At 41.1% G+C, this 22,404-nt stretch overlaps 2 protein-coding genes across 2 annotated transcripts; both read left to right on the plus strand.

Moving 5' to 3' along the window:
• The first annotated feature begins 175 nt into the window (after nt 1-175).
• Nucleotides 176-5,016, plus strand: LOC108255847 (uncharacterized). Its single transcript, XM_017452141.3, has 8 exons — nt 176-321; nt 1,268-1,362; nt 1,551-1,631; nt 1,813-1,917; nt 3,100-3,204; nt 3,639-4,029; nt 4,185-4,401; nt 4,876-5,016. Exons 2-8 carry the CDS (start codon nt 1,268-1,270, stop codon nt 4,920-4,922), a joined length of 1,041 nt encoding a protein of 346 aa, XP_017307630.2. The 5' UTR covers nt 176-321; the 3' UTR covers nt 4,923-5,016.
• Nucleotides 5,017-5,297: 281 nt separating this feature from the next.
• Nucleotides 5,298-11,145, plus strand: LOC128628652 (protein NLRC3). Its single transcript, XM_053674266.1, has 4 exons — nt 5,298-6,658; nt 6,744-6,917; nt 8,995-9,168; nt 9,858-11,145. The coding sequence occupies exons 1-4, from the start codon at nt 5,298-5,300 to the stop codon at nt 9,967-9,969; spliced, it is 1,821 nt and encodes a 606-aa protein (XP_053530241.1). The 3' UTR covers nt 9,970-11,145.
• Nucleotides 11,146-22,404: the final 11,259 nt, after the last annotated feature.

Consider the following 22,404-nt stretch of genomic DNA (forward strand, 5'->3'; position numbering starts at 1 on the left):
AAAAAGATGTTTCGTTTCCTAATAACCAATATTCGTGAATATGAGGAGTAAAAACAACACAGGAGCCTCATATGATTATTATATTTGTTATAAGCATTAGGCGATTTATAGGGTTTGATATCGATCACGTGGTGATTGTTTTCGTGCGTAGGTGAATCGGTACTTCAGATTCATTTTAGGGAGTCGTTCAATACAAACGATTCTGACGTGGTATTTAAGCGAAAGTGCGCAGAAGTCTGAGTGCACAGTTGTCGGGGTTCCAGCAGGCTGTGAAACGGGCAAAAACTAAGGACTTCCGATAAGATCAGTAAACTAGTCTTCGTAAGTAGCTCATACCTGTCTGAATCATGAAGTGACGTTATTTTTAGCTCTTAGTCGCCGGTTCTGAAAAAAAAATCTTACGTAATCATTATTGCGCAGTTAGATATTATTTTATATCCAGACCTAGAGCTATATATAGCCTATAGAATATATTCTCTAAATTATACACAAAGCAGGTCTTTTTATTCTAGTTCACCTATTATAAAATTGTACAGCTGTTAGCCTGCTCTTTCTTCCCAAAAGCTGTCAAATCGTTGTTAATATTTTGGCACACATTTTGGAAGGTCCAGAACCTTCTACGGTGGTTATTAGAGACGTAAAGCAGCAGCAGTGAAAAGGACATTGTATTGCGCATGCGCGCCTTGACTTGCCCGCTCCTTCGTGTACTACAGGAGAACAGCTGATTTGCTGTAGTCGTAAAAATGTTCTGTTTTATGGTATATGACATTGTAATTGCATCAGTATATGATTGTACCATTGGTCTTTTATTTAATCTATGTTGCTATGTTTTAAATCTAACCTAATTTCAATTTTCTGACACAAAAGTCATTTAGGTGTTCATCTTCCTCCATAAAATCAAGATTAAAGGGCATGTACTGTATTGCTTACATGGTAAATTTAGGTTTTTAGACTTATTGGCATCATACAAGAGTAAAAACTTTTATGACAATAGATTTCATGTGTTTCAACAAATGACGGAAAGCTGTTTTGCGCCGTTTTATAATAATCTGAGTATACTGTAATTTTGCATGATTTAAATCCTACAGGGTTTTTTTTTTTTCAGTGTTCAGGGAATTTTGTACTGTCTTGTTGTTCTTGGCTGCCAATTTAGCTGAAATCATAAACTTCTTTTTCATGCCTTGTGTCCTAAATCGGTGAAAGTACTCTTTAGGGATCTAGAGTTGCAGTAGTATGCCTAAGATTTGTGCTGGTTTTTTTCACACAGATGGAGAAGCCAGAGATGGAGGAGCCTCAGTGCTGTCAGAGTGCCGAGAACGAAACGGTCCAGACTGAGCAAGGAAAAGGGATTCGTCATAAGCGGTCTGATATTTGTCAAATATTTGAACATGTGTTTATATTAATATGCAACGCATCTGAAAATATTGTTTAGAAATAAAAAACTGAAGACACAAAAATAGGTCCAGTTCTTTAAAGTGGCACTCTTTTCTTTCAAGGTTACTAAATGATGAATAGTTCTTGTTGATCTTAATTTTCAGTTTTTCTTTCAGGAGGTCTATTTCACCTTGTCAAGTTTCAGTGAAGAGTGATGATTCAATGATACACCCAATTTCTTTTCCTTCAGGCAGAAGGTCTGCTTCAGCTATAAATATTATGTAATATTTAATATGATGCTGGAGAGAGAATTTCTTCGAATTACAATTTTGACTGTTTGAATCAATCTTATTAGGAATGTGTGCTAAACTTCTACTATTTATTTTTTCTTTCATGGCAAATGTAGCTGATGAAACTTTTTTTTTTTCTTCCATTCAGAGTTCGAAAGGCTTCACCAACACCAGACCATCTTTCTGTGAAGAGCGAAGTCTCAATGATGCAACCACTACACTTCAGTCAAGGAGAACAGCAGAAATATACAAGGTTTTATTTTCAGTCTGTAAATCATGACTGGTGTTCTGTTAATGACTTCTTTGGTCAGTTATTGCCATGCTTAGGTCATGTTTATAGTAAATGAAATTTACCTACCAAGTAGTACTATTTTAGCTACAAACAGGACTTGGATCCTGCAGGACACAACAAACAAGTTGTGGGTTTTGACTCTCATTCAGGTGGAAGCAAGGATTGGTCAAACTTTCTGTGGGAGAGAGCAGGATTGTTCAGACTTCCTGTGAGAATGGGCAGGATTGGTCAAACCTTCTAGGGGAGATGGCAGGATTGATTAAACTTTCTGCAGGATTTTTGTGGAAGAGGGTAGGATTGGTCAAACTCTCTGTGGGAGAGGGTAGGATTGGTCAGACTTTCTGTGGGAGAGGGTAGGATTGGTCAAACCTTCTGTGAGAGAGTGTAGGACTGGTCAAACTTTCTGTAAGAGAGTGTAGGACTGGTCAAACTTTCTCTAAGAGAGTGTAGGATTGGTCAAACTTTCTGTAAGAGAGTGTAGGATTGGTCAAACTTTCTGTAAGAGAGTGTAGGATTGGTCAAACCTTCTGTGTGAGAGTGTAGGATTGGTCAAACCTTCTGTGTGAGAGTGTAGGATTGGTCAAACCTTCTGTGTGAGAGTGTAGGATTGGTCAAACTTTCTGTGAGAGAGTGTAGGATTGGTCAAACCTTCTGTGAGAGAGTGTAGGATTGGTCAAACCTTCTGTGTGAGAGTGTAGGATTGGTCAAACCTTCTGTGAGAGAGTGTAGGACTGGTCAAACTTTCTGTGAGAGAGTGTAGGAATGGTCAAACTTTCTGAGAGAGAGTGTAGGACTGGTCAAACTTTCTGTGAGAGAGTGTAGGACTGGTCAGGCTTTCTGTGAGAGAGTGTAGGATTGGTCAGGCTTTCTGTGAGAGAGTGTAGGATTGGTCAGACTTTCTGTGAGAGAGTGTAGGATTGGTCAAACCTTCTGTGAGAGAGTGTAGGACTGGTCAGACTTTCTGTGAGAGAGTGTAGGACTGGTCAAACTTTCTGTGAGAGAGTGTAAGATTGGTCACACTTTCTGCAAGACTGTATAGGATTGGTCAAAATTTCTGCAGGATTGGTGAGTATTTCTGGGGAGAGAACAGGATTTGTCAAACTTTATTGCAAATGTAGAAAAAATGTTTTTTCTTCCATTCAGAGTTCGAACGGCTTCACCAACACCAGACCATCTTTCTGTGAAGAGCGAAGTCTCAATGATGCAACCACTACACTTCAGTCAAGGAGAACAGCAGAAATATACAAGGTTTTATTTTCAGTCTGTAAATCATGACTGGTGTTATATTGATGTCTTCTTGGGTCAATTATAGTCATGGTTATAGTAAGAATTAGTCAAACTTTCTGCGGGAGTGGACGGAATTGGTCAAACTTTCTGCAAGAGTGGGCTGGGTTGGTCAAACTTTCTGTAGGAATGGGTGAGACTGGTCAGATTAAAGAAACAGTCTTGCTCACAGCTTTACCCCAGGGCATAGCATGAACATCAACAAATCAGCCATTATAAATGATTACGCTCTGGTGGTGTTTTTATTTACTTTTGCTTTAGTGTAGGTGAGCAGAGTGAGAAGGAAAGAAGAGTGAAGAAAGCACAGGTTTATTTTGTTAAACTCTAAAGTTAAGGGGGATTCAGATTCTTAAGCTTTGCAGGCAGATAATAATTGGCTATTTTGTCATTCTTTCTAGTGAGCTATTTGATGAGGTATTGAAGTGCTCAGTTTGTACTAAGCTCTTAAACGACCCGGTCTCTACGTCGTGCGGACACACGTACTGCAGACCGTGCATCACCAATTATCAGGCCCAGTCTGAACATGGAGAAAGTGCTTGCCCAAAGTGTGGGAAAACATCTGGCTCGTGTTCCGTCCTACACACAAATAACGCTGTAGCAGAGTTGGTACAGAAAATCAAGCTGGCGCAACATAGTTCTGCTGACGTTATGGAGACTGATGACGTGCAACTAAGATTCTGTCAGGAGCACCTCAGAGCTCTGGTTATGTTCTGCAAAACTGACCTGACATCCATTTGTTCGGAGTGTGCCGTGAAGGAGCATAGAGAACATGAAAAACAATACACTAAGGTAAATGGAATATCCATGACCTAAATACAATTAGTGGTTTTATATCTCAGACAACCTTGCAGGTTTCACCCAAGGTATAATCTACTATATATTCCATTACATATGAATAATTAAACCTTCTTGTTCACTGCTTGCATTTTGTGCATTTGTTTCAGCTCTCAACAGTTCCCAATACTCTGACCACGCTACAGAACATACTGGGTAGCTTTACAACCTCAGAGTTTCGGGAGTTTAAAAGAAATTTGAGTTACGAATACCCAGAATGCTTTGGGACGTTGCAAGCTAATTGTAGCACTCGGGATGTTGCTGAAAGGCTGATGAGAGGTTTCTCCGAGGATGAAGTTCTGAAAGTCACACTTCAGTTGGCATCAAGTACGTCTTCTTCATCTGTGATTTTTAAGAATATAAATAATAGTTAAATGTTACGACCCCTTTTTTTTTTTTTTTAATTCATCTCTAAAAACAAGTTAACATCAGGCTTGTCACGCCAGTGGGAAGCGAAGGCTGTAACATAAATCAAAGGCTCCAAATCTGTAAATTTGATGCAAATGTATTGAAAATAAATGGGGGGGGGGGGGGGTCTTGTTGAAGTGGGAAATGGCAAAATAATAAAATAAATATCACTGAGATTTAAAAAAAAAAACAACTAAAAAAAACCCCAGTATACTTTCTTTCTTTGTATCTAAGCAAAACCAGGAGAAAATAAAGGCATGTTGCCAAAAGTAAAGGCACCCCCTATAGTGTCCAGGTAGCTTTAAGGAACAGGTATGTTCTAAATGTATGTAAGATACAGCCATTGAAGTGTAACACTCCATATTAATTGATCAGTTTTGATCATTTTCACAGTCAAGCCTGTATCCAAATGTCAAGAAAAGATAAAGGAAAAACTCTGAAGGAAATTTCGACATATTCACGAAGGACTTGCACTACCAAGGACACAAGTTGTGTTGCATGACATTTACACAGAGCTCTACATCACTGAATGTGGAAGTGATGCAGTCAGAGAGGAGCATGAAGTGAGACTAATTGAGAAAGCTGGCAAAAACTGTAGCAAACGAGAAACCCCCGTTAACGTAACGGACATTTTTAAGTCCCCGAGTGATGATATCAGAACCGTTTTAACTAAAGGTGTTGCTGGGATTGGTAAAACGGTGTCTGTTCAGAAGTTCATGCTAGACTAGGCAGAAGATACTGCCAATCAAGACATTGACCTCATAATTCCTCTGTTTTTCCGTGATCTCAACCTCGAGACGGAAGACTGCAATCTGATGTCGCTTTTGTGGAGGTTTTTTCCCGAGCTCAAAGATATCGAAAGTGTCGAGAATGGCATTAAGATTTTGCTGGTTTTGGATGGTCTGGATGAATGTCGAATCCACTTAGACTTTCAAAACACCAGGGCATGCCATGATATCATGGAGTCAACATCGATGGATGTCCTTCTGACAAATCTAATCAAAGGTAATCTACTGCACAGATCTCTCCTGTGGATCACCTCTCGTCCGGCCGCGACCAATCAGATACCGTCTCAGTGTGTACAGCGGGTGACTGAAGTTAGAGGCTTCAACAACCCACAGAAAGAAGAGTACTTTCGCAAGAAGTGTAAGGACGATCATATGGCCAACATGATGATTAAATACGTGAAGTCATCTCGAAGCATACACATCATGTGCCACATCCCGATCTTCTGCTGGATTACGGCAACCGTCCTGGACGTACTGATAAGAGACAACGAAATCGGTGACTTTCCAAGAAATCAGACTCACCTGTACATACATTATCTACTCATACAGGCAGGTTTGAAGAACAGGAAGTACCAGAAAGCCATGAACGAAGATCTGCGCGAGTTGACGCAGAGTGACAAAAGGATGATTTTGAACTTGGCGAAATTAGCTTTCCAGGGGATGGAGAAGAACACTCTGATCTTCTATGACGATGACCTGAAGGACTGTGGGATCGACATCAACGAGGCATCCGAGTTCTCCTCTCTGTGCACACAGCTGTTTAGAGAAGAGTTTGGATTGTACAGAGAGCGGGTCTTCTGCTTCCTACACCTGAGTGTACAGGAGCATCTGGCTGCCATTCACGTCCTGTGCCGATTTCTGAAAGAAGGCGTAAATGTTCTTGCTTCACACGGCAGTGACTCCGCAGCGCAGAAGACGACGCTGACGGACGTACTCAAGAGCGCAGTGGTCAAGGCTTTAGGAAACAAGTGTGGGCATTTTGACCAGTTTCTCCGATTCCTTCTGGGCCTTATTACCGAGCGTAGCAGGAAGCTCATACAGGGTCTTTTGCCTCAGCTCCAAAAAGAATCCCTTCAAAACGATGAAATTGTCCAATTCATTAAGGATAAGATCGGTGAGCAAGACAGAACAGAGACGCAGACGATTAACCTTTTCCACTGCTTGAATGAAATGGGTCACAATTGTGTGGTGAAGGATATCCAGGAGAGTTTGCATTCTGGTACACTCCATGATAAGAAATTAAACCCAGAGCAGTGTTCAGCCCTGGCCTTTGTACTATTGATGTCCGAGGATGTAATGGAAGTCTTCGACCTAAGGAAATACAAGACGATACGAGCATCCAGTCGTCAAAGATTACTCCCTATCATCAGGGCATCGAAGCAGGCAATGTAAGCAGTGCTATGTTAAATAAATTACAGGCTGACTTTTGAAAATGTTCTTGTAGATGTAATGTGTTTTCTGATATGTTGGCAGACTCTGCGACTGTGAACTCTCAGATAAAGCATGTGAGATCGTGGCATCTGCACTCCGTATAGCAAATTCTCCCTTAAGAGAACTAGATCTGAGTGTCAACAACATAGAAGATGCAGGACTGGTGGATCTCTGCAAAGGGCTGCAAAGCCCACACTGTCAACTTGAGACATTGAGGTATGCACACTTCCATGGAGAAGGAAATAGGCATTAAAAATATATATATATATATATAATATATATAAGAACAAGGAACCTCCTGATAAACAGTCAGGTACATAAATATTTGGACATTTTGGAATAAATAATAGTTCTTTCAGCAACACTTTATTGAAGTTAAAATGAAATAATGATTATGTCAAAGTGCAGACTCTCAGCTTTAATTTAAGGGTATTTACGTCCAAATCGGGTGAACGGTGTGGGAATTATCATTACATATTACAGCACTGTTTATATTTTATACGTGGGACCAAAAGTAATTGGACAAACTAATAATCATAAAGTAAATTTGTTACCTTTAACGCTTGATGGCTGACAATCAATAGGATGTCGTTCCAGACCTGTACACATGTTAGTTCAGGCTTTGTGGGAGTTTTCGGCAAACTTTAGTCTTCCTAGTCTTCCTGTTTTTGAGGCTTACCAGTAGTGTAGACCTTGTGGTAAATCCTCTTTATTTACTCTGGTGAAGTCTTCTCTCGATTGTTGACTTTGACACAGATACACCTACGTCCCGGAGGGTGTTTTTGATCCGGCCAACTGTTGTGAAGAACAACAGAGAAATAAGTCATGTCATCCACCACAGTTGTTCTCCATGGTCTTCTGGGCGTCACTACTTTTGGTGTTTCTGAGCTCACCAGTGCTTTCTACCTTTTTAATGTACTAGTGATTTTGAGTTTGTTTTGATCTTTGCAGCCTAAAGGATATTTGTTTCAGCACGTTAAATGTTCCGTTTTTTATGTTGCATTTTTTTGTGTGTGTGTGTTCACACTTGCGCGTTAAACACGAGCGATGCGTTGAATGAAGGTGCAAATTCACTCCCTGACAGTAGATGGCGCCTATTGAAAAGCAGAAATGCTCTGGTACACAAGGTGGCGCTGCACAGCTTGACACCTTCTTATCACTGAGAAGAAATAGAAGAGAGGCAGGCTTTGTGTTTGTAAAAAGCCATTCACAAACTTATTGCGCACTGGTTAACAGAAAATGTATTTTTTGGGCAGGAGGTGGGTGGGTATAAGTCAACTATTGTTGTGCCCAAAAATGTTAATGTTCCTGCAAATTGATGAAGTGTTGACTATGAATATTCTTTTTTTTTTGTGGTCAATATGATAATACAACGATGCAATAATGAGGCACTTAGCTAGTTGAATAAGAGGTCAAGAATAATTATATGCAAAAAAAAAATGGCCACAACGTGATCTTATTAAACGAGTCATGAAGTTCTCATCAGGTTTGAACTAGAACATGGGCTCACGCTTTTTCCTCGTGTATGTATCACGTAAGCTTTTTTTTCTTCTTCTTCTTCTTCTTTCCTCTTCTTGTGCTTGAGTGCCACCAAGTCGTGGTTTTTATGCAGCTTCAGTGGCTCCGGGCACGTGAACGAAAGCGCGAATCTCATCGGTCGGCCAGTTTTTAACGCGTCGGGTCGAAGAAGAAAAAAAAAAAACCCAACAACCCCGAGTCATTAAAAAAACTCTGACGTCACGCGTTTTACACGCGGATGTGAACACTCCCATCGACAGCCGTTGATTTGGACACGGGGCGTTATACGGACCGTTTTGAACCGTCCTTAACGATGGCTTGCTTCCCAGACACCTGTTCGTACTTCATATTGAGAGTTAACAAATGCAAACGCAACACTTGAAATCAATTCTAGACCTATTGTATGCTAACTTCTCAGTGAAATAACGAATTAATGCCACACCTGGCCACGGAACAGCCGAGCAATCAATTGTGCAATTACTTTTGGTCCCGTAAAAAAAAAAAAAACAAAGGCAGGGACAACATATTTAAAAGTGCTGTAATTCCTACACCGTTCACCCAGTTGGCATGTAAATACCTTCAGATTAACGCCGGGAGTCTCGTTAGTTCATTTCAGTATGCTGTGGTAGACCGCTAAAACAACAACAGCGCCACCAGTGTCCAGGTACGCACCTGACTGTATAGAGAAATGCAAAATTAGGTTTATCGATTAAGCAAGAACACAACTTTTGTTCGCAAGTTGCCGACTCTGAATATACCATTATGTGCTAAGCAGACTTGCAGACTGCAATATTACAGACGAGTCCTGTGGAAGATTAGCATCTGCACTCCAGAGCGCCGAGTCCCACCTTCAAGAGTTAGACCTCTCTCGAAACAAACTGACCGACAGAGGGGTGATGATGCTCGAACCGTGGCTCAAAAGTGAGCGGTGTAATGTGAAAAGGCTGAGGTAAGCTGTGATGATTATATTCCGCGAAATCCATTTTTATTGTAGTCGTCGTGCGACCATGACACACAAACATATGTCTTACAAGTGCTATAAACGAAGAATAACACACTTAGGAACACGCTGTTGAAATATGCGTACATGTGCTGTAGGAAAATGATCAACAACGAGGTGGTGTGACGAAGTGAAGGGTTTTTTTGTTTTTTTTGACAACCCAGAAGTTGATTATTTTCCTGTAACGGCATGTCCCACCTTTTGTTTTTATTCCTCTTATATCACAGAAATTTGGATTGCAATTTTTTTTATTTATTAATGAAGAGCCCGTCATGTTTTTTTTTTTTTTTTTGGGGGGGGGGGGTTATCCCTTGATAGTTACATTAAATGTTGTGGAACGTCTACGAAGCACGTTCGTTCCAGTCTCTGTGTATTCCGAATGAACTCTGTTGCACTATAGAGACAATAACAGATATGTAGATTAATACAAACTGCGTCACTATTGTCAGAGCTGCCTTTATATAGAAAATTAATCAACACCTTCTGACCAATCAGATCTGAGGATACAACAGCAGTGTGGTATAACCTGATTTTATCTCACTAGACTTATAAATATGTCAAATATGCTGCATAATAAGATGTATATGAAACATAAATGTATGATTTATGAATAAACTATTGTCATTTCGTCCTCACAGGTTACAACAGTGCCACCTCACAAAGAGTTACTGCACGCACCTAGCTGCGTTGCTTTCATCCTCCGCAAAGCAAATGGATCTGGATCTGACAGGAAATGACCTGCAAGATTAAAAAAGGATTGCACACGATGCAAACGGAGGAATTTCTTTTCTACCTGTGTACTAACCGAATGCAGAGACCTTATTCGGATTGAACAGATAATGCGTTGTAAATGCAAACGAGCACGGGTACAAAGAGTAGGTGGAGTATTTTTTTTTTTTTTAAATTCACATAGTAAGCTTACCAGCCTTACACTAGTTTGTATGCATTGGGATCCTGCAAGGATTTTAATTTTATGTGCAGCATTAAAGGGCATATTGCTGAAGCTTGTGGGCAGGGTTGCCAGGTTTCACAAAATTCCCACTCTAAGCACAACCCAAAAACCGCATAAAAACACGTGATTTCACAAAATAACAGGCATGCGGTATGAAAAGGTAACCTTGGCAACCTTGCTGACAGAGTAAATACATTTACAATTCGCTAACATGATAATAATAGGAGACGCACTATTACGTTTCAGCCTGAGCTAGTAGTGGAAAGTGCTTTGGAGTCTCTATCAGAAACACATCGTCATGCTACAGTACACAGTTCACTAGGTCAGGGACTAAGCGTACCATCGAAAGCATTTTGTGAAAACCCAGTCGTTTATATTATTATAGACTTTTTTTTCGGTTTAAACGTCTTTCGATGACCTTTCCTTGTATTTTGATACATTAACTACAGTGCTGCTGGTAGTTTCAAATAAAAACTCCTATTAAACAGTGGTGTAACAGTGCTAGCAATAACAATGTCTGGATCAACCAACAAATTAGCACCAGAATCACTAAACACAAAACAAATATTTGGATAGAAATATATTTAATGTGTTTCAGGGTGGAGTTCTCTTTTTTTATGATCGAAAATGTATTTCAACTTTTCAGCTGTACTTTAATCAGCTCTGGATATACATAAAGTAGTAAAGGAAACACTTCCTGGCTTTTGGATATGCTTTTGTTTGAGATGTTGGACTTGCACACGTGATTGGTTTAGACAGATGAGCTCCAGCCTGGGTTAAATCTCAATATGGGTGTGTTTGAGTTTGTGTATGAGTGTGTCTGAGGTATATAAACTACAGGGCATAAGACATGCCATGCAAAACTAAAAGCCCTTACAGCCGTAATAAAGCCACCAGTTTTTCCCTTTACTTTGTCACCCTCTGTATGTTTTTTTTCCTTCTGTATGCATGTACAATAAATGAAAAAAACTGAGGAGTGTAAGAAAGTCTGGAGAGTCTTATTGTCTAACAGTGGTTTTCAAAGTGGGGGCTGCAGCCCCCTTGGAGTCCGCCAGGGGGCGCCCGGGGGGCCTCAACAATTTGGTCGGAGCCACCAAGCCCATCCCTCCCACTAGTATGTTTTCTCTTTCTCACTCTCAGACACACACACACACACACACACACACTCAATTCCTAATGTAATGTAATGTAAAGATGTAATTATTAATCAATTTTTAAAAAGGATATATTCAGAAGCCTGTATTTTTAATGTGTTTTAAAGACATCTTGCAAAAGGGGGGCCTCGGTCAGATGTTAATGCCATTTGGGGGGCCTTACCCTGGAAAAGTTTGGGAACCCCTGGTCTAAGAAATACTGCATGTTTTCTTCATTATTATGATGCCCGTGCTATTAAACACTCCCTGTCAGAGTAGCAGGTCATCAGCAGATATTTCTCGTATTTCTGAGCTCATATACATGAAGCTAGTGTATATACACAAACCAGCATGCTGAAAGGTTCATTGTGTTTACAAGGTTGTTTTCCCATTAGATTACAGCCTTCAGGGTCCTGATGCTTGTGGCCAGAAAAGTGTGTAGAAGTCATCAGGAACACTATGGCTCATGGGTGGTGTGGCTGAGCCCCAACCTTGCTTACGAATGGATTACACTCCGCCATTATCTTTTGTGTAAACCCAAGGGACTGGTGTGTGTGTGTGTGTCACAGTCACATACCACAGTCAAAGTCATTTAGGTCACTTTGATTTTATAACGTATAGTTGTTGATGTACATATTCCCTTTTTCACACACACCAAAAATAAAAAACATCCAAGATACAAACTAATCTGGTGCACTGTGTTGCTAGAGAAGATGAGTGACCACTAGGGGGCCCCATTGTCACATAAATGGTGTGTAAACTTGATTAGCGTGTGTTGCAGGACCGTATGTCAAACTAGGAGTATTGAAGTGCAAGAGAAAATGTCAAATACATGCAGTTTGGCTTAATGAAGAGTCGTTACCAAAATATTTTCCATTACAAAATATCATATTTGCTTACTTTCTAATTGGCGGATTTCATGATTAGCATATGACCGGCAAAGCTAGAGGCTAGGGAATATGGGGATGCTAAACATTTCTAAACAATCTGTCTCTGGACAAGTCATGCTAGTTACAGGCAGTTTTACAAAAAGGTTCATCTGGTACTCCTGAATCTGGCCAAACAGTTGATAGAACAACTCTGCTGACGTATTTCATCTGTCTTCTGACCTTCTGGTGGTATGTCATCTGGGTCTGGTGCCTTGTTGTACTGCTTTTGTATGGCTTTTTTAAACTCAGGTTCTGCTTGTATTTACCTGGAGAAGCTGTCATATTCAACTGCAAGAAAAGTTTGTGAAACCTTTGGTATTACCAAAGGAATATTTGCATCGATTACTCATAAAACGTGGTCTGATCTTCATCTAAGTCACAAGAAACTACACACACACACAGAGTAGTAGTTTTCAAGTCTTTATCAAGCATATTGAGTAATCATTCACAGCGCAGGCTGGAAACAGTAAGTGAACCTCTGTTGTGCTAACAACTTCTCCAAAAGCTAATTGGAGTCAGGTGTTTTAATTAAGGAGATTAGATTGGAAATGTCGGTTTTTCCTTTTAAATAAAGACACACAAATCTGGGTACTGAGAAATGTGTTCTTCTCAAGAGCCACTGATTAATGTGAACCATGTCTCCATCCCATTGACTTTCACAGGACCATAGAAGACACATTATAGAGATGCACAAAGTTGGGAAAGGTCATGGTAAGACATGTTTACAAATGGAGGAAATTCAGGACTGTTACTACTATCTCCCTAGGAGTGGGTGTCCTGCGAAGGTCACAACAGGCAATCCAGAAAGAGCTGGGGGGGGGGAAACCAAGGGTAACAGCAAAAGACCTGCAGAGAACTCTGAAAAAACACTGAACAAAATGCATTGTACACTAAACTCAAAATCTCATCCCAGCTGTGAAGCCTGGTGCAGGGAGCATCGTGATTTCGTGAATTCAAAACTGTATCGAGACATTTTACAGAAGAACGTCAAGGCGACAGAGTTTGACCTCATGCTTAAGAGAGGTTAGGTGATGCACCAAGACAATAACCAAAAGCACACAAGCAACTTAACTAAAGAACGGCTGGAAAAGATGAACGTTCGTGTTTTAGAGTCCTGACTTTAATCTTAACTGCGATGGTGTGGTATGACCTGAAGAGGGCTGTTTAATCAAGACAGGAAAAAAAAATACAGACGAACTGAAACACTTGTATGGAGGACGGGTCCAAAATTCCTCCTCATCATTGTTATAAGCAGCTACTGGAAATTAGGACACATATGAAGATCAGATCAGACCACTTTTAATGAATAACCATTATTGGCTCATGGCACGTTGGTTATTTGGCTCATGGCACGTGCACTGATGCTAGTTAACCAAATTTTCTCTATTTGCTAATTCTATTTTTATTTTTTTAAAAATCAAAAATCATGTTACTTTTTGCTAATTATAAGAATGACCAGGACTAAATGGCACTAACATGATTTACTGATGCTCTCATCGGCCATGTTTTCAGCCACGTCGTGAGTTTAACTTGTGCGAAGAAATTGCAATATCGCACGGAACATTCGCGAATAATGTACATGCGTGAACTTGTCCCAGTAGAAAAGTTGCTCAGTGGTGCTGCCAGCTCTGTGCCATCCATCATGGGATGGGTGATGGAGACCAGTGAGCATGACCAAGCCTTCACGGTAAAATTCAACCAAAACTTTGCAACAGACATGGAGAAATGCAAGGGAAAAAACCAGCTTGACATGACTGAGAATTGCAACAGCATTTGGTCCTAGTTTTAAGGACCTCAGGGTTCTGCACAGAGCTGGGCGGGCTGAGGTGTGGAGTTCGATCGGTGCCTTGCTTAGGGAAGGGAGGCCTGCACAACATACAACAAAGTATGAGCCGCCTAAGAAAAAAGCAACTCTCCTGGAGTCTGACACTGATGAAATGCTGGACTCTATTGAGAAATGTGTGGAGCGCTACAGGGCAGAGTCTGCTATCGGCACGGAGATCCATCCCCAGCAGTGGTGGTCCAAACACAAAGGGGCACACATAAGGCTGACTTGCCTCGCACGCAAGTACTTGGCAACACCAGCCATATCAGTTCCACGCGAGAGGGTTTTTTTGTGTGTGTGTGTGTGGGGGGGGGGGGTTTACTGTCTGGGCATATTGTGCAGAAGAGCATCGCTTCCGTCGTCATCTGACCATGTGAAAAAACTTGTGTGTTTAAGCAGTGCAAGGAAATACCGACCTATAGCCGAACTTCAGTATACAAGAGTAGGCCTACTATTTCTGTCACCTTCTTCCGTGTATTTTATATAATCCTGTTTTGATACCACATGTTACAAGGAATGTCACTGTGAGCGTTTATTATCCCCGCCATGTGAGTTTGGACACAATTACTTTTGTGTGACTTGCTTGAGAAGTGATTTTTATTCGATTCTAAAGTAACGGAAGACTCGTATTTGCTTTGTGTTAATCGGGCTTGAGTTGTAATTTGCTTTTCAGCATATCTGATGGTAAATCGAAGTCTAGTTGTATTTCACCGTTACAGTCATGTACGCAGTAACTTCGCCTGGGGCACGTCGTCAATGTTTTGGGGCTGTTTTTCTGCCAGAGGACCCGGACATGTTGTTAGGATACGCGGCATCATGGACTCTATCAAATATCAACAGATATTAAATGAAAACCTGACCGCCTCTGCCAGAAAGATTCAAATGGGCCGTGGTTGGACGATGATCCAAAACATCTATCAACACAAGAATGGTTTACTGACCACAAAATCAAGGTCCTGCCCTGACCATCCCCGTCCCCTGACCTGAACCCCATAGAACACCTGTGGGGTGAACTGAAGAGGAGAGTGAAGGACGTGAAGGATCTGGAGAGATTCTGTACGGAGGAACGCTCTCAGATCCCTCGCCATGTATTCTCCAACCTCATCAGGTGTTATAGGACAAGACTCAGAGCTGTCATCTTGGCAAAGGGAGCTAGCACCAAGTATTGACTAAAAGGGGGCCAACCTTTGTGAGTCTTTTTGCGTTAATAAACACGTACGTTCGCATTAAGCAGGCGTATCGTGTCCACTCCCGTGTTTATCAGGGTATCTTTTATACAATCTGCGTATTTTTACGTCTTTTAGAGTGTTTCCCAATCCTGCAGAGTTACCGTACTCCATTTTGTCCCATGTTCAGGTTGTTGCAACATTCCCAGTTCATCTCGTCAGCTCCGTAATACAGACTGAACGCACTCGCATTATGTGTGTGTAGAGTAGGGCATGAGATTACGAGACCCACATGAGAGGAATCAGGAGTGTCTTAAAAATGGATCAGTGGTTCGGCAAATTAAAAAACGTACATCTTATAACGCCGATAAAAGCATCGAAGCGACGAAACCATCAATTTGCCTCTGCAAAGCCGGATTTTCAATCATTTCCTCATTGACGGTGGAGGATGATTAACGACTTCCGTGTCTTGAATTGAGCCAATGCGCTCTCAGAAACACGCTCAACCCTCGCACTGTAAGTATAATTAAGTGAGATATGACTCCGTATTGTGTTTTATACGTACTTATACTACAGCTTAGGTGTCGATTAATTCATTTTCTGACAGTAGTGCCACTTTGTACGGCAAATCACAGGCTTATATTAACTTTAAGAGAGAGAGAAGCCGCGAGGTTGGTGTCAGCGCTTTGTAACAATCCGAGGAGATTTTAAGGTCATCGAAGTTTCTCAGTTTTCTGACACGGGAGCGACGAGTCATGTTTTTTCTCCATTTCTAGCGACATTATTCCTGTTATCACTTATGCTATAACAGCTTTAAACTCTCTCTCTCTCTCTCTCTCTCTCTCTCTCTTTAGACGTTTATAAGACAAAAAAACACAGCGTGCCATGTTACCAAGAAGCGTAAATTTCTTAAGTCTCGAACTTACAGCGTTACTTCTGGCTCTTACAAAGTGCTGACGCTGGAGACTCCTTCCAAAAATGTTAAACACGTCCTCACAGTAACAACGATGATGTTTTTCCTGGTAACTATTCAAATTAAAATGATCATATCTGTGCGTAAGGCTTTATCCGTTTTGTTAAGAAGGCCGTATGCAAATTTGATAAACATTAATAAAGCCTCATACATCTTTAGTCGAGTACGTATATATAGAAACGATCCCGTGATGATTTATAAATACGTATGAATATGAATGTCATTTCAACGTTATCATTTCGTCAGATTGAAAACGGAGTAAGCCGTTTCCTGCAGCTGTTAATTTGAGATTAGTTAATCGTTCGTTTAATCAGTGTTTGGGGGCACGTATTGAAAACGTTATCAGAGCAGGAGGAAGCTGATTGATGTTTTTTTTTCTTTTCTCATTTCCTTTCTTATTGAATGCATTTTTTTTTCTTTCTTTCAGCGTGTTTCTTATGGTTTAGTGATTTCTCCTCTTATCCGTATAACTAACTCGGCTCATTACCCCGTTTTATTTTATTTTTCCGATTCATTTTCTCCCCCCTTAGCTAAATACACGCACACATACATCCAATCTGCGCATTAACAACCCCATCGACAGCGTTCAGTAGTTTAACATGGAATATTTTATGCATTTTGAAATTCTGTACGAAGGATTTGGGGGGGGAAATAAACCCCATAAACTGTCCACAAGCAGTGTAGAAGCAATGACAACAAGCTTGCAGTCTTTCTCCTGGACGGAAATGTCAATACCAGGTATGAATTCATAGTAAAGACGTTTCTCTGACATTTTCTCAAACTGTAGCTATCTGTAAATACGAAAGAATTCTTAAGCCGATTATGCCTCGAGCAGGGTCTGTCCATATGTTTACTCATTACACTTTCACTGCGTGATTTTGCCAAGAAGAATGGGTGAAAATATCAGGATCCAGATGTGCAAATCTGATCGAGACATAGCCCAGAAGACATGCAGCTGTGATTGCAGCTAAAGGCGATTCTACCAAGGATTGATCCGGGGAGGGGGGGTGAATACTTCTGCAACCAACAACCTTCAAATGGTCAAAATCCCAGTTTTGTTCATTCCTGTTTCAAGTTATAGCACAAAAATAATGTGGAAAACCTCAATTGCAAGGCAAGGCAGTGTAGACTTCCGTTATGATATGTTGAGTCGATAACTGAGCTGAAATTATATCGACTTGGCCGTTTCATGACGTTGATGTCACATGATCACGTGAATTAAAAGTCTGTTTCTTGTTAGCTTTAGGGGTTAGGGGTCGGGGTTAGGTTAAGAGTTAGTGTTAGGGTTCTTAGCTGACGGTGGAGTGTATTCCAATGTGGTCTTCTGCTCTTGTAGCTCATCCACCTCAAGTTTCGACATATCTTCTTAGATACTTTTCTGCTCAGCATGGATGTAAAGAGTTGTTATTTGATCTACTCGAGTCTTCGTGTCAGCTTGATCCAGTCTGGCCATTCTCGTCTGACCTCTCTCATCAACAAGGTGTGTCTACCTGCACAACTGCTGCTCACTGGATGTTGTTGTTTTGTTGCTGTTTTTGTTGTTTAGCTTTGCTTTTTGCAAGAGTATTGCCAAAATGCCATGGTCAAAGTCATTGACCTCACACTGACCTCCTCTTTCTAATGCTTGATGTGACCATTAACTAAAGCACTTGACCTGCATGATTTTATGCATTGTGCTGCTGCCACATGGATGAACAGCGGTACAGCTGTGTTAGGTTGCTGCAGAGATTTTCTCAGGACTTCCGCATGAAAAATACCAGCACTGGTAGCTGGTACACAAAGCCATTTCTGCTGTGAAGTAGACAGACTCGATTATTCTGCGCTCAATGCTGATTGGTTGCAGACTGAGGGAAGGGCTCGTAAGTCAAATTGTGAATCATAGCTGTCAGTAGTAGCGGATACGATACAACAGTGGTTGTTAAACATCCCGATTTAAGGCAAATCCTAAAGCTAACCCCTAACCACAACTCCTAAACCTAACCCCTAAACCTAAACCCAACCTTAACCTTATCCGTAACCTCAACCCCTAAACCTAACCCCAACCTTAACCCTATCCCTAACCCCTACCCCAACCTTAATCCTATCCCTAACCCCGACCCCTAAACCTAACCCCAACCCCTAAACTTAACCCCAACCCCTAAACCTAACCCCAACCCCTAAACTTAACCCCAACCCCTAAACCTAACCCCTAAACCTAACCCCAACCCATAAAACTAACCCCAACTCCTAAACCTAACCCCTAAACCCAACCTTAACCCTATCCCTAACCCCTACCCCAACCTTAATCCTATCCCTAACCCCGACCCCTAAACCTAACCCCAACCCCTAAACCTAACCCCAACCCCTAAACTTAACCCCAACCCCTAAACCTAACCCCTAAACCTAACCCCAACCCATAAAACTAACCCCAACTCCTAAACCTAACCCCTAAACCCAACCTTAACCTTATCCGTAACCTCAACCCCTAAACCTAACCCCAACCTTAACCCTATCCCTAACCCCTACCCCAACCTTAATCCTATCCCTAACCCCGACCTCTAAACCTAACCCCAACCCCTAAACTTAACCCCAACCCCTAAACCTAACCCCAACCCATAAAACTAACCCCAACTCCTAAACCTAACCCCTAACCTAACCTTAACCCTATCCCTATCCCTGACCCCTAAACCTAACCCCGACCCCTAAACCTAACCACAACCCCTAAACCTAACCCCTAAACCTAACCCCTACCTCAACCTTAACCCTATTCCTAACCCTGACCCCTAAACCTAACCCCAACCCCTAAACCTAACCACAACCCCTAAACCTAACCACAACCCCTAATCCTAACCCCACCCCGTAACCCCTAACTCCAACCCTTAACCCTAACCGCTAACCCTAACCCTAACTCTTACCCCCTAGGTATGATGTGGCCTATTGCAAAGCATCAATAATGATATAGATATCGTTTCATATTTGTATCCACAGAGCGACACGTTTGAATATTTTGTCTCTGGTAAGTTGCACCACAGCTGATTCAACACTAGAAGATGAGGCATTTTTGCTCTCCAGTGTTTGTTTCTTGAGTTTTAATTTAGCTAACAAGTAAAGAGAGCTAACATTTCCTAGTTTTTCATCAAACACTCGCCTCAAAATCGAGTGTAACAATTTACACACGCAGAGTTTTATAAAAAAAATAACTTTGTGTCAACAAGTGAATGTACAGTACAAGCCAAACTGGAACTATCTTATCAAAGAAATATATCAGGAAATGAGGAATATAAGTAAATGCTAGCAAACATAATTCAGACAAAAATTTGTAAAAAAAATTTAGCAAACAAAACAAAAAAAATATCAAAGAAATTGTCGCAAACAAAACAATTCAGGTTAGCAAACAAAAATCAATTAAGAAACGTTAGCAACCAAAAAACAAATATTATCAGGCAAAAATGAAAAGGACAAAATCAATAGATTTGGCTTCATGATTGAATCATGATTCATGATTCATTTTTTCACAAATCAGCGTGTTACGCAATGACAGAAACCACATGGTCAAGTCTGACACACTGAACGACTCAAGCGTGCGATGCAGCTACATGATGCTTAACTGGAGGCTATAGTTTTCCCTGGTATATGCTACGTTTTTAGCATTGTAGCACTGGTGCTAACACTATCATGCCTTGGCTTATCGGTTACTTTTTGGAATGAGGCCAAACTTGTTCCTTTAGTGACTGCAACACACTGAAAGCAGGATGATGGAGTCTCGTTGGAGGAACGTTATTTGACTGAATTAGATTGCGGAGCTGCTGACGCGACGATTTCCAGCGAGATGAGTCGGGGGAGGAGGAAATTTAGAAATCCCTCCCGGGAGCCGCTGCAGGAAGAGGCTTTGGACGGAGACATCTGAGTTTGTCTGCCTGTTATGACAATGATGATGATGATGATGATGATGATGAGGAGGATGATTTCTCCGGGACCCCCGCTGTGAAGAGCAGGTGTCCAATGACTCATCGTGTTTGCGTTGCAGACCAGAGGAGAAAAGACAAGAGCGGGACGCTGAACTAATTAGGCATCATTAGCTCATCTCCCACTTCCTGAGGGCACGCTGGCTCTTCTGTCCCTCCTTATTAACCTGTGAACATGATACACACTCCTTACCGAGGCGCTAAACACCAGCAGAGCAACTCTGAATGGAGTGTACGCTGTGAGGGTGGTGGTCTAATGACGGAGCGTGTTAAATAAATTTTAAAAAAAGAATAAAGAGTACCGAAATCATGGCTGAGTGCGCTGTGAGGTCTGACTCATTTTCTTCCCTCTTCTTTGCTCACCAATTTATTTAAAGCACCGTGTGTGTGAGTGTATGTGTGTGTGTGTGTGTGCGCCAGTGTTTGTGCGTCATAAAGTTTTCTGAAGCGTTTTTTTTTTACTCACAACGCACAGGAAGAAGGGTAAAGAAATTAAACGCTTACAAGCATCTCGTAGTCAAATATATTAAACATAGGGTATGAAATACTGTCCACTCTACCCTTCATAGTGCACTACATGTTCGACATCCCTGTAATGAATATACCGGATACATGCACTTCTTAGGAATATGACATAACAGCGTCACACCTTACAAAGTGCACTACACATCTAAAAGGAATATATTTAGGATTCATCCCCTAAATCCTATTCAAGTGCACTACATAGGGTACGGCATAGTGGCATTTTCACCTTGTAAAGTGTTACATGTCCAATTGGGAGCCTCTTAATCGATATATACAGTAGGTGCACTGCATGGTGAATGAAATAAATGCATCCTACTAATCAGTATTTGTGCTTTTAGACGTCCAATAGGGAGTCATTAGTGCGCTCGTTACATTAAGTCATGAAGTAATGACATTAACACCATTTTGCTCACCTAAATAACACCCAATTTTTAGGCGAGCAAACGTATAGGAAGATTTAAGAGTCTTAAAGTAACGTAAATAACACTTAATATTTGGTCGCATATCCCGGGCTTGTGATAACTGCATCGACTCATTGACATCACCAAACTGTCGGTTTCTTCTTTTGTGTTGCTTTTCTGGGCTTTCTCCCTCCGGTCTCCTCTTCAGAAGGTGAAATGCTGCTTAATTTGGTTAAGGTCAGGTGATTGATTTGGCCAGTCTAAAACATTCCACTTTTCCCCCTTGATGAAGTCCTTTGTTTCGTCGGCGGTCCGTTTTGGACCGTCGTCTTGCTGCACGACGAAGTTCCTCCTGATTAATCCGGATGCATTTCTCTGTAAATGTCCCTGTAATCTTCTGAATTCATTCTGCCGCTACCGTCATGAGTTCCATCATCGATAAAGATTAGTGAGAGTGTTCCAGAAGCAGCCGTGCAAAGCCCCCAAGCCATGACGCTACCTCCACCATGTTCCACAGATGAGCTGGTACGTTTTGGATCATGAGCAGAGCCTTTCTTTCTCCACACTTTGGCCTTTCCATCACTTTGGTAGAGGTTCGTCTCGGTTCCAGAACTTTTGTGGCTCATCTCTGTATTTCTTTATTCACCTTTAATCAATATAAAATATTACTACCTGGTGTATTAAATAACAACTGCGTTGGATGGGATACGGAACACTGGCATTTTCATCCTTTGTAGCACACTACATGTCCATGATGAGCCCGTCTGGAGTGCACGAAAGAGGATATGAAATAATGGCACCTATGTAGTGCGCTATACTGTATACCCAATATAGAGGCAGTTGAGATTCAGCTCACTTAATCAATATAAAATATTGCTATCTGGGGAATTAAAGAACGACTGCACAGCCTGTAAAGTGCGTCGGGTATAAATGAATGGCATGTACACTCCAAAGCCAATTAGGATTCGCTCCCTAATCAATATACGTACAGGATATAAAAAGTGCTCTACTTATGGTAGGGAATAATGACATGATATAGACTAAACTAAGAGACTGTAACTTGATATCTTTGCCCTTTGTAGTGCACAGTAGAATCCCTACAAGAAATTCGCATAATATCCAGGTATCCTTTGTTTTGGATGTGTGTGTCGTCTTTGTTCCATCCTTTTGTTTTTCTGGCTTGAGAAAGACGTTTTATGTATATTTTATATATATATATATATATATATATATATATATATAAAAATTATTACTTATAAATGAAACGCATTGTTCACAGCAGCCCTCCGGTCTGTCCTTTCTGCTCTCTTTTCTTTCACTCTAAAACACGCAGGCTT

Source organism: Ictalurus punctatus, chromosome 22 (assembly GCF_001660625.3).
Source record: "Ictalurus punctatus breed USDA103 chromosome 22, Coco_2.0, whole genome shotgun sequence".
NCBI classification, from domain to species: Eukaryota; Metazoa; Chordata; class Actinopteri; order Siluriformes; family Ictaluridae; genus Ictalurus; species Ictalurus punctatus.